Source organism: Papio anubis, chromosome 10, assembly GCF_008728515.1.
Source record: "Papio anubis isolate 15944 chromosome 10, Panubis1.0, whole genome shotgun sequence".
NCBI lineage: Eukaryota > Metazoa > Chordata > Mammalia > Primates > Cercopithecidae > Papio > Papio anubis.
In genome coordinates, this window is record NC_044985.1 from 117,605,570 (window position 1) to 117,618,198 (window position 12,629).

Genomic DNA, 12,629 nt, shown 5'->3' on the forward strand with positions numbered 1-12,629 from the left:
ATGGGACTAGAAATTAGATGACATTGCTGTCTAAATAAAACACCACTAGATGGAGATAGAACAGGGGAGCCCCTTGAATGTGGCAAGAGCACCCTCCCAGGCATGTTCCACCCTCATCTCAGGCTCATCAGGAGGGACACAGTTTTAGTGGGTTGGAGGAATAGTTCAGAGGCTGAGATGTTACACCCACAACTGAGAATCCCTTTCTAGTGCTCTGTGTCCTCACAAATCCTCAGAAATCATCCTCCCCTGGAGAGTTCCCAAAGCCCTTACAGACCCGCCTTCTCTGTGCTGTCCTGCCTGTGCCCCCTGGTGGACACCTCCATTCACTGCCTGTCCCGTGGGTTCTGTCCAAAGGTGGAATCTGTTATCAATGTGGATTTCTAATGGGGGTAACTTCCTCCCTAAGGGAAGCCTCAGCCTCACCAGCAATGGCAGACACAGCCAGGCATGTAGACATAGAGGAAGTGAGACAGAAAGTGTGGCCAGCCCAGAGAGCCTGCCCATATCATCCTAGGGCGACCAGGACAAGGAGGCCTCAGCAATCTTGCCAAGCAGATGTAGGAGTGACTTTCTCGAGCCTCATGGGCTTGAGACTGTTGTGAGTGCTCAGGATCTCTCCCTTAGAAAGGCACACATTTAATTCTCCATCTTGAAATGTGAACTAGGACCCCCACAAATTATGCAACCCCCACAAATTATTCTGTTCTGAAGGAACCATTCTTATCAGAAATTGGTGCTGGATTGACTTGGAGAAAAGCCTGACCACAACCTTCAGGATGAAATAAAGGCCTGGATGAATGGACACTTTAGCAGACTTGCGGAAGATTGGAGCCTTCGGCATTCAGAAGAAGAATGCAGACTGTGCAAGATCTGAGGCCAGGATCCAGCCTCCCAGGTTCAGGGAGCTCCCTGGGTCCTTGCTAAAGTTGTCTTGCCCATGTGTGCTTTAGACAGCAGCACCTTTGTTTCATGGGATAGATGGAGAATTCTCAACAGAGCCTTTGCAAGAATCTGATCATCACATCTTGAGCTCAGCCTCCCTGTAGCTTTTTTTTGTGGTGACAGCCACTTCATAGAGAGTCCTCTGTGATCCTTACGAGAAATATCCTTGTGCAAAAAAAAAAGACCAAAACCACATAGTGAGCCTCCCCACTCCCTGTTTCAAGAAAGCTGGCTTAGCAATGTTGTCTGTTTCTTGGATGTGCTGTGTTACCCATACGTGGGAAGAAAGAATTTTAAGAGTTAGCAAATAGGGTCACATTCAGCAGAGAACATGTGGTTGGGGACTAGGGCAATGGTGACTCCTCAGACCCCAGCTGCAGCCTGATAAACGTGGTTAACAGAGAAGGAGGAGGCAGTGACATGAAATGGGTGTTCACAGCCTTGTGTTGGGAATTGAATGAGAAACAAGAGCTTGAACTTGGATGTTCCCCAGAGTGAGCGCAAGGTCAGATGAGTTTTTCAAGATAGGGGTGATCGGTATTTCCCAGGGTGGGGCCCATAATGAAAGGCAATGATAGATTAACTAACAGGTAATAAGTAACTGAAAGAGGGCACTCTGTCTTCAGTTACATGATGATTTGCTAGGTGGCTCAGTGACAAGGTAATTAAGACGAAGGAAACAAATGTAGGAGGCACAGCGTGGGGTGGACAGTCAGCTGTCAGTGGCTTCTGCTGAGATGGCCACAGGACTCCAGGTTTCCCTGCCGCAGCTGGCCACAGGACTGCTGCTCCTCCTCAGTGTCCAGCCCTGGGTTGAGAGTGGGAAGGTGCTGGTGGTGCCCACTGATGGCAGCCACTGGCTTAGCATGCAGGACGCCGTGCGGGAGCTCCATGCCAGAGGCCACCAGGTGGTGGTCCTCAGCCCAGAGGTGAATATGCACATCAAAGAAGAGAACTTTTTCACCCTGACAACTTATGCCGTTCCGTGGACCCAGGACGAATTTGATCGCTTTTTGCTGGGACACAGTCAATCGTTCTTCGAAACAGAACATCTTCTGATGAGATTTTCTAGAAGTATGGCAATTATGAACAATATATCTTTGATTATACATAGGTCTTGTGTGGAGCTATTGCATAATGAGGCTCTGATCAGGCACCTGAATGCTACTTCCTTTGATGTGGTTTTAACAGACCCCTTTCACCTCTGCGGGGCGGTGCTGGCTAAGTACCTGTCGATTCCTACTGTGTTTTTTTTGAGGAACATTCTATGTGACTTAGACTTTAAGGGCACACAGTGTCCAAATCCTTACTCCTATATTCCTAAGTTTCTAACGACCAATTCAGACCACATGACTTTCCTGCAAAGGGTCAAGAACATGCTCTATCCTCTGGCCCTGTCCTACATTTGCGATACTGTTTCTGTTCCTTATGCAAGCCTTGCCTCTGAGCTTTTTCAGAGAGAGGTGTCAGTGGTGGATCTTCTCAGCCATGCATCCGTGTGGCTGTTCCGATCGGACTTTGTGATGGACTACCCCAGGCCGATCATGCCCAACATGGTCTTCATTGGGGGCATCAACTGTGCCAACAGGAAGCCACTATCTCAGGTCTGTATGGTGCCTTCATCCAATCAATGTTCCAAGCAAAACACTTTTTAAAAAATGTATTTACTTAGGAGCATCTTCGTATCTACTTATCTTTCCAAAGATTTCATTTCTGCTTCTCATTATTGTAATAGTCTTCAGTAAGATAAACTTTTAAAGGGTCAGTGGTAGTGCAGTTCAGGCTTTCAATGACCACTGAGAGGAAGAAGAGGCAGGGACGAGGATCTGTCAAAGGATGGTCAAGGAGTGATGTGACTCACAGAGACTGTTCATTTGTAAAGGCAACATCTTCATGGTTGTGGATGTGCTTCATCTGGGCAGGAGCAGGGACACTACATTGAGAACTAATCCATCCAAATCTTGCTGCAAGGTTTTCAGTAGAAACGATGAAGGAATAGCAGTTTACAATTGTTGACGTGATAATTTTTAGTGGTCCCGTCTTGCAAAAGACAGAGAGGTGACCACAGGAGACCTAAGCACTCAGAGGAAGTAGAAGTTTCAAAGAGGTTGACTCAGTTCAGTGGAATTGGGTCAATGTAGGTGCAATGGATGTCTGTGATCAGAGAATGAAACACAGAGTTCAGTTTCCAGAGAGGGAATTTCGAATTATAATAGGAGAATGTTTCTTGTGAAGACGCTACTTAAAAAAAATTCCTAATAGGTTAACTTCATGATCTAATAGAGAATTGTCCAATAGAAATATCATGTCAACCACATACGAAATTTAAACTTTTCTAGTGGGCATGTTAGAAACCAGAAAAAAAGAAGCCACCGAAATTAATTTGAATAATTGATTTTATTTAACCAGATGTATCCCAAATATTATCCTTTCAACATGTATTCAATATAAAATTAATATTTAGTATAGTTTTTTTGTTACGTCTTCAAAATCTAGCATATATTTGCCACTTACAGCATATCTCCATTTGGAATAGCCACATTTCAAGTGCTCAATAGTCATATGTAGCTAGTAACCACAATATGGTCAATGTTTATAAATGTTCCATGGACAAAACTAAAATTCTGTCTTTTCAATTTTTCTACCTTTTTTTTTTCTTTTGAGATGGAGTCTCACTCTGTCACCCAGTCTGGAGTGCAGTGGTGGGATCTCAGCTCATTGCAATCTCTACCTCCCAGGTTCAACCGATTCTTCTGCCTCAGCCTCCCAAGTAGCTGGAACTACAGGTGTATGGGACCACATCCAGCTAATTTTTGTTTTTGTTTTTGTTTTGTATTTTTTATGGAGATGGAGTTTCATCAGGTTGGCCAGGCTGATCTCGAATGCCTGATCTCAAGTGATTCACTCGCTTCAGCCTCCCAAAGTGCTGGGATTACAGGCATCCGCCACCACACCTAGGCAATTTTTCTATCTTTTAAAAGACCCTCTATGGAATCTGCCCAATTCTGTGAAGGATGTCTTAAAAAATCCCCATATATAACAAATTCTGCTCAAGTTACAGTTTGGTTCTTAAATAGCTTTTGCTTTATACATAGTGATTAGATTGGTGCATGTAGGTTTGAGACTTGTATTTTCTTCACATAGTTTGCTGTTATCATTAAATAATAATCCTTAAAATACATTTTATCTGATACCAGTATTGCTACTCCTATGTTATTTTTTGAATTCCCCATCTCTTTTAATTTGAAAATAATTTGTGTGCAAGTGGGTGGCTCACTCCTGTGATTTCCACCCTTTGGGAGACCTAGGAGGATTGCTTGAGCCCAGGAGTCTGAGAGCAGCCTGGGCAACATGCTGAGACTCCATCTCTACAAAAAAATAAAAAAATTATCCAGTTGTGTGGGCGCACACTTGTGGTCCCAGCTACTCGGGAGGCCGAGGCAGGAGGATCACTTGATCCCAGGAAGTGGAGGCTGTAGGAGGTGAAGGTATGCCATGTTCACTCCACCTCACTCCAGCCTGGGTGACAGAGCGAGGCCCCATCTCAAAAATAAAATAAAAATTTATTTGGAATGTGAAAATCTTGTTTTAAAGTTTAGAAAACATTTTTATAAATTCCAATATGAAAAGCTGGGTGCAGCGGCTTGTGCCTGTGGTCCCAGCTACTTGGGAGGCTCAGGTGAGAGGATCATCGAGCTCAGGAGTTTCAGCTCCTGTGGTTTGTTGATTGACTGATTGATTGAAAACACAAGAAAACCCAAAATGAGTTTAATCTGATAATTTCTTTTGATGTCAGCATTCTGATTCTGTCCATAATTGTGTTCTTTCCATTGAGTGTAAGCTCATTCCTTTAACAGAAATTTCCTTTTTCCTTCTTAATTTTGGAATTCCATGGCACCTTTCCATTTCCATGGAGACGCAGTGCAGCATCCTCAAGTCTCCAATTCTTACATCTGTCTCTCTCACTTGTAAGAGCCCTTGTGATTATATTGTCCCACCCAGACATCCAGGATAATCTCCCCATGTCAAAACCCTTAATTAAATCACATCTGTAAAGTTTCTTCCACCTGTAATGGAACATATTCCCAGGTTTGAGCAACTACAGTGTAGATACTTTTGCGGGGCTGTGATTCTGCCTACCGCAGACACTAAGCTTAAAGTGAAACCCACATCTTATTCAAAGCTTGGAGGTTTTCCTCTATTTGGCCATTTAAATTTAGTTGTTGTTCCTGTCCTCCATAGTCTTCTATTCTCCAGGCTTCAGAGCTATCAGCTTACCATTCAATTATCTCCTTTTCTCCTTATCTTCCTTTTTTTATTTTTAAAAAACAATACTTTCAAAGAGCAAAAATTTTAGAATTTCATGAGGTTTATTCTAGTGAAGTTTTTATCGTTTGTACTTTTTGTACCCTAAGGATGCTTTGTCTACCTCAAGATATAGTTTTTACATTCTCTTAAAAACATTAAAGGATTCCAGTTTGTACATTTAGCTCTGTGAGATTGGCAGAGGGGAACTGGATCACTCAGGTCCGGCTTTCGGGATGCCTTTTTCTGTCTCTGGACTTTGCTGGGGTGACCTCACTGACACCCATGGCTTCAACCACCACATATGCTGATGGCTCCAAGTCTATCTGTGCAGCCCAGATCCCTCTTCATCTCCAGACCCTGGAAGCTGATGCCTTGGGCAGCTCCTCCTATTTCCCAGGCACCAGGAATGTGAGCTTCTCCCTCCCCACAGTGCTCCTCTCCTCAGGGTCCCCATGTCTCTGAAGGCACCACCATCTTCCAAGATACGTGGGCCTCCCCAGGGTCTAGGAGTGCCAGACATGTAACTAGAAATGAGATGGCATCACTGTCTAAATAAAACACCACTAGATGGAGATAGAACAGGGGAGCCCCTTGAATGTGGCAAGAGCACCCTCCCAGACATGTTCCACCCTCATCCCGGGCTCATCAGGAGGGTGCTTAGAAGGCACACAGTTTTAAGGGGGTTGGAGGAATAGTTCAGAGGCTGAGATGTTGCGCCCACAGCTGAGAATCCCTTTGTAGTGCTCTGTGTCCTCACAAATCCCCAGAAGTTGTCTTCCCCTGGGGAGTCATCAAGCCCTTACAGACCTGCCCTCTCTGTGCCATCCTGCATATGCCACCCTTGAGCTAGGTGTCCCTCTGATGGACGCATCTATTCACTGCCTGTCCCATGGGTTCTGTCCAAAGGTGGAATCTGTTATCAATGTGGATTTCTAATGGGGGTAACTTCCTCCCTAAGGGAAGCCTCAGCCTCACCAGCAATGGCAGACACAGCCAGGCATGTAGACACAGAGGAAGTGAGATGGAAAGTGTGCCCAGCCCAAAGAGCCTGCCCACATCATCCTGGGGTGACCAGAATAAGGAAGCATCAGCAATCTTGCGAGCACACGAAGGAATGACTTTCTGGAGCAGGACGAGCCTCATGGGCATGAGACCGTTGTGAGCGCTCAGGGTCTCTCCCTTAGAAAGGCACATATTTAATTCTCCGCCTTGAAATTTGACCTAGGGTCCCCCCAAATTCTTCAGCCCATTCTGTTCTGAAGGAACCATTCTTATCAGAACTTGGTGCTGGATTGACTTGGAGAAAAGCCTGACCATAACCTTTAAGATGAAATAAAGGCCTGGGTGAATGGACACTTTAGTCTTTAAGCAGACTTGCAGAAGACAGGAGCCTTCAGCATTCAGAAGAGGAATTCAGACTGTGCAAGATCTGAGGCCAGGCTCCAACTCCCCCTGGTCCCTCGATGAGCAGGGAGCTCCCTGAACCCCTGTGGGTCCTTGCTAGGTTGTCTTTCCCATGTGTGCTTTAGAAAGCAGCACATGTTATCCCATGGGATAGATGGAGAATTCTCAACAAAGCCTTCCCAAGAATTCGATCATCACATCTTGAGCTCAGCCTTCCTGTAGCTTTTTGAAATATTGCCAGCCACTTCATAGAGAGTCCTCTTTCATCCTTGCAAGAAACATCCTTGTGTGACAAAAGACCAAGACCAGATAGCCAGCCTCCCCAGTCCCTGCTAGAGAAAACTGGCTTAGCAATGTTGTACCTGTTTTGGATGTGCTGTATTACTCATATATGAGAAGAAAGAGTTTTAAGAGTTAGCAAATAGGGTCACATCCAGCAGAGAACATTTGGTTGGGGACTAGGGCAGTGGTGACTCCTCAGACCCCAGCTACAGCCTGATAAACGTGGTTACCAGAGAAGTAGGAGGCAGTGACATGAAATGGGTGTTCACAGCCTTGTGTTGGGAATTGGATGAGAAACAAGAGCTTGAACTTGGATGTTCCCCAGAGTGAGCACAAGGTCAGATGAGTTTTTCAAGATAGAAGTGATCAGTCTTTCCCAGGGTGGGGCCCATAATGAAAGGCAATGATAGATTAACGAACAGGTAATAAGTAACTGGAGGAGGGCACTCTGTCTTCCAATTACATGATGATTTGCTAGGTGGCTCAGTGACAAGGTAATTAAGGTGAAGGAAACAAATGTAGCAGGCACAGCGTGGGGTGGACAGTCAGCTGTTGATAGCTTCTGCTGAGATGGCCACAGGACTCCAGGTTTCCTTGCCGCAGCTGGCCACAGGACTGCTGCTCCTCCTCAGTGTCCAGCCCTGGGCTGAGAGTGGGAAGGTGCTGGTGGTGCCCACTGATGGCAGCCACTGGCTCAGCATGCGGGAGGCCGTGCGGGAGCTCCATGCCAGAGGCCACCAGGCGGTGGTCCTCACCCCGGAGGTGAATATGCACATCAAAGAAGAGAACTTTTTCACCCTGACAACCTATGCCATTCCATGGACCCAGGATGAATTTGATCGTCTTGTGCTGGGCCACACTCAATGGTTCTTTGAAACAGAACATCTTCTGAAGAGATATTCTAGAAGTATGGCAATTATGAACAATATGTCTTTGGTCTTTCATAGGTCTTGTGTGGAGCTACTGCATAATGAGGCCCTGATCAGGCACCTGAATGCTACTTCCTTTGATGTTGTCTTAACAGACCCGGTTAACCTCTGTGGGGTGGTGCTAGCTAAGTACCTGTCGATTCCTGCTGTGTTTTTTTTGAGGAACATTCCATGTGACTTAGACTTTAAGGGCACACAGTGTCCAAATCCTTACTCCTATATTCCTAAGTTACTAACGACCAATTCAGACCACATGACATTCCTGCAAAGGGTCAAGAACATGCTCTACCCTCTGGCCCTGTCCTACATTTGCGATGCTGTTTCTGTTCCTTATGCAAGCCTTGCCTCTGAGCTTTTTCAGAGAGAGGTGTCAGTGGTGGATCTTCTCAGCCATGCATCCGTGTGGCTGTTCCGATCGGACTTTGTGATGGACTACCCCAGGCCGATCATGCCCAACATGGTCTTCATTGGAGGCATCAACTGTGCCAACAGGAAGCCACTATCTCGGGTCTGTATTGGTGCCTTCATCCAATCAATGTTCCAAGCAAAACACTTTTAAAAAAATGTATTTACTTACAAGTGCTTCCATATCTAATTATCTTTCTAAAGATTTTATTTTTGCTTCTTTGTCGTAACAGTCTTCAGTGAGATAAACTGTTAAGTGGTCTCTAGTAGTGTATTTCAGGTTTTCAGTGGTCACTGAGAGGAAGAAGAGGTACGGATAAGGGTCTATCAAAGGATGGGCAAGGACTGCTGTGACTCACGGACACTGTTTGTAAAGGCACCGTCTTCATGTTTGTGCATGTCCTTCAGTTGGGGAGGAGCAGGGACACTACATTTGGAACTGATCTATCCTGGGGTTTTTGGCTTGCCTGATTTTCAGTAGAAAGATGATGCAACAGTAAATTATAATTGTTGGCATGATAATTTTTCGCGGTCCCATCTTGCCAAAGATAGAGAGGTGACCACAGGAGACCTAAGCACTCACAGGAAGTAGAAGTGTCAAAGAGGTTGACTCAGTTCAGTGGAAGTGGGACAGTGAAGGTGGGATGAATGTCTGTGATCAGAGAATGAAACATGGAGTTCAGTTTCCAGAGAGGGATCTGTGCTGACAGAAGTTTTTCTGACCAGGAGTTGGGGGTCTGATGTATGATGTGGGGACATCATAGAGTTGGGAAGGTACAGTGATGGTTGCATGTCAGAGGGGTCTTCTTCTACTTGTAATGCTGAAATTATCAAGAGAGGGTGGAAGGGACTAGGGAGGAGATAAGACTGTGAACCTATAAGCCCAGTGAAGCTGGGAGCAGTGATGAATGGACATCTGTCCAAGAAGGAAAGGGTTTCTCTGGAGGGGCTGAGCACATCACCAAACCCACCGTATCCCACTCCAAGTTTCTATAGTGAGATCTATTCTTTTTCCAAAAATGTCAGAGGCAGCTTTCATTAACCCAGAGTATTTGGGTTTCATTGAGATAGTACTTTGGGATCTGAGAAACCAAATTCACACACCAATGAGTTTGGTTCTGAATCCATTGAGAGAGCCATCCTTTTTTTTTTTTTTTTTCTTGAGACTGAGTCTCACCCTGTAGCCCAGGCTGGAGGGCAGTGGCCCCATCTCAGCTCACTGCAGCCCCACCTCCCAGGTTTAAGAGATTTTCCTGCCTCAGCCTCCTGAGTAGCTGGGACTACAGGCACATGCCACCACTCCTGGCTATTTTTTTTTTTTTTTTTACTAGAGACAAGGTTTTGCCATGTTAGCCAGGCTGGTCTAGAACTCCTGACCTCATGTGATCTGCCTGCCTCAGCCTCCCAAAGTGCTTGGATTACAGGTATGAGCCACTGTACCCAGAGAGGGAACCATCTTTCTTGTGAGAGAACTGAGCCCTTTTTTTGTCATATTCACTGAATTTATATGAACTTCCATGAGTTTAGGTCCTTTGTATTCTTATTTCTGTACGTCTTTTTATTAGTGTAGGTATTATTGCAAAGGACACTAAACTTTGTTTTTGTTTTTGATCAAACCACAAGGTATTTGTTCTACTGGTTTTCTTTTCCCCTTGTGCAATGTAGTTACTGAGCTGTAAAAAATATGTACGTTCTTTAGATTTGTAAAAATGTAGAAAATTAGGAAGACATTTGAATAGTGACTGTGGCTCTTTTCTTCTGGTTTTTCACTATGAATATGTTCTTTAGACTGAACTGCACTGGCTCAAATCTTCCCTCTCATTTTTCTAGCTATGTGACCTAGGACAGGTACCCTAACCATTGTGGTTTTAATGTTGTTATAGAGAGTACCCAATAAATATTATCTGTTATCATTATTATTATTTTAGTTTTATTGCATTTATTTTAAGCTGAATTTATTCCAGAGCCAGAGGCATTTTTTTTCTTCAGTTTCTTCTGGGATATCTTTTTCTCCTGTGCAACCTCATCCTCAGGTTTAGGAACAATTTGTTCCTTATCAGTAAAAATCATCTTGATATGGCAGTGGGGGTCATGTAAGGGTTAATCTGATAATGAGCTCTGCAAGACCCATGGCTCATTTGGATGCTTTGTTTACTTGGATATGCTTAATGATGAGAGAATCTGCACCTAAACCCTGACATTCAGCATTATTCTTTGCATTTTGAAGCATGTGCATCTAAAATCCAGCACCCTATTTGGGTCACCGACCCTGTGTCCAGCCCCACTGTTCGGCCCTGGGCACGTTGCCGGCCCCTCCATTGCAACATTGAAATGGTACACACTGCTTCCGTAAAGTGACAGCTTTCAGACACTTGGTGGCTCTTTGTGTATGCATATACTTGATGGCCTGGGTAGTTTCACGAATGTCCTTTAAGTGAACAGGAAAACTGAAACCTCTTGTTTTGCATGATTTTGTGGTGTTTCTGGGTCAAGTGAATAAAGAAGAATTTTCACAGATCACCTTAGGCCTCTTAGAGGAAGAACTGTCATCATCATTACTAGAGTTTAAAAGACTCCTGCAGAACAAGGTGTTTCACCTGGAGACCTTTGCCGTGTTCATGCCAATTTACTGAGTGCATGAGAGATCATTTACACCAAAATCTTTATCATGTGTTATCTGTGATAGGCATGCCACTATCATTTTTATTACGTTAATTTCCCTGTTATTTTGTTACCCTTACTCACTTGGTTTGGTTGACCCTTAGATTTGAAATTTTTCTGCAAATATCCAAGACCACAGTCAAAATCTTATGCTTTTTCTCCCTCTCTTTCTCCTTGATTTAAAGTTTATGATAGGTTGAATTATTTGATTGGTCTTCTCAAAGAAATAACTGTGGAATTTGTATATTCTTTTTACTGTTTCATTTTCTGTCTCATTAATTGCAGCTTATTTTTGCCTTAATGATTTCATCCTAGTTTCTTTTGGTTAATTTGTAGCTGCTTTTGTAACTGCGTTAGAGGAATGTTAACGTTTCTTTACATTTGATTTTCCTTAATGAACTATTGAGGGCTCTGAGTAAAACTTTTTCTATGTCCCTTAGGTTTTGGTAAAAATTGCTGTTCTTTTCACTGCTTTTAGATAATTTAAATATCAGTTTTAAAATTTCTGCTTTGATGCAGTGACTGTCTGTAACTCTGTTTCCTAATTCTGATATCATTAATAATTTTGTAGTCATCTCCCTCTTATTTTTTCTAGTTATTTTGGATTATAATAAGAATGTTTCTTGTGAAGACACTACTTAAAAAAATTCTTAATAGGTTACCTTGACAGTCTAATACAGAATTGTCCTATAGAAATATAATGTAAGCCACATACATAATTTAAACTTTTCTGGTGGGCATGTTAGAAACCAGCAAAAAAGAACCACTGAAATTAATTTGAATAATGCATTTTATTTAGCCAGATGTATCCCAAATATTATCCTTTCAACATGTATTCAATATGAGATTATGACTTAACTATTTGACATAGTTTTTTTCTTGTTAAGTCTTCAGAATCTGGCGTATGTCTGACACAGCATATCTCCACTTGGAATAGCCACATTTCAAGTGCTCCGTAGTCCTATGCAGTTAGTGACAACAATATGGTCAATGTTTATAAATGTTCCATGGACACAACTACAATTCTATCTTTTCGATTTTTTTTTTTTTTTTTTTTTTTTTGAGATGGAGTCTCACTCTGTCTCCCAGGCTGGAGTGCAGTGGTGCGATCTCAGCTCACTGCAAGCTCCGCCTCCCGGGTTCATGCCATTCTCCTGCCTCAGCCTCCTGAGTAGCTGGGCCTACAGGCGCCAGGATGGTCTCCATCTCCTGACCTCGTGATCCGCCCGTCTCGGCCTCCCAAAGTGCTGGGATTACAGGGTTGAGCCACCCCGCCCGGCCTTTTTTTCTTTTTTGAGAATGAGTCTCACTCTTTCCCAGGCTGGAGTGCAGTGGTGGAATCTCGGCTCATTGCAACCTCCACCTCCCACGTTCAACCGATTCTCCTGCCTCAGCCTCCCAAGTAGCTAGGACTACAGGTGCACAGCACCATGCTCAGCTATTTTTCTAGTTTTTAAAAATTTTTTTGTGGAGATGGGCTTTCATCATGTTGGCCAGACTGGTCTCAAACTCCTGACCTCTAGTGATTCACTAGCCTCGGCCTCCCAAAGTGCCGGGATTACAGGCATGTGCCACCACACTGGGCCAATTTTTCTATCTTTTAAATGACGCTCTGTTGATCCTGCCCAATTCTGGGAAGGATGTCTTTTTAAAAATCCCCTTACATAACAAATTCTGCTCCAGTTATATTTTGGT

General features: G+C 43.8%; 7 protein-coding genes across 7 annotated transcripts in view; all 7 read left to right on the forward strand.

The window, feature by feature from the left end:
* UGT1A10B (UDP glycosyl transferase 1A10B) overlaps nt 1–12,629 on the forward strand; it is a 229,057-nt gene that overhangs the window by 162,875 nt on the left and 53,553 nt on the right.
* UGT1A9 (UDP glucuronosyltransferase 1 family, polypeptide A9) overlaps nt 1–12,629 on the forward strand; it is a 107,393-nt gene that overhangs the window by 41,211 nt on the left and 53,553 nt on the right.
* UGT1A7 (UDP glucuronosyltransferase 1 family, polypeptide A7) overlaps nt 1–12,629 on the forward strand; it is a 97,214-nt gene that overhangs the window by 31,032 nt on the left and 53,553 nt on the right. The gene's annotated exons all lie outside the window — the stretch shown is intronic.
* UGT1A6 (UDP glucuronosyltransferase 1 family, polypeptide A6) overlaps nt 1–12,629 on the forward strand; it is an 85,651-nt gene that overhangs the window by 19,469 nt on the left and 53,553 nt on the right. The window lies entirely within an intron of this gene.
* The window catches only part of UGT1A5B (UDP glycosyl transferase 1A5B), a 64,514-nt gene continuing 53,553 nt past the window's right edge, over nt 1,669–12,629 (forward strand). The window contains 1 exon segment of the mRNA NM_001112658.1: nt 1,669–2,549. Coding sequence (NP_001106128.1) covers nt 1,683–2,549 — 867 coding nt within the window. The 5' untranslated portion in view covers nt 1,669–1,682.
* UGT1A4 (UDP glucuronosyltransferase 1 family, polypeptide A4) overlaps nt 7,488–12,629 on the forward strand; it is a 58,695-nt gene continuing 53,553 nt past the window's right edge. Inside the window, 1 exon segment of the mRNA NM_001112619.2 lies at nt 7,488–8,376. Within this exon segment, the coding sequence (NP_001106089.1) occupies nt 7,510–8,376 (867 nt within the window). The 5' untranslated portion in view covers nt 7,488–7,509.
* UGT1A5A (UDP glycosyl transferase 1A5A) overlaps nt 7,488–12,629 on the forward strand; it is a 58,695-nt gene continuing 53,553 nt past the window's right edge. Inside the window, 1 exon segment of the mRNA NM_001112620.2 lies at nt 7,488–8,376. Coding sequence (NP_001106090.1) covers nt 7,510–8,376 — 867 coding nt within the window. The 5' untranslated portion in view covers nt 7,488–7,509.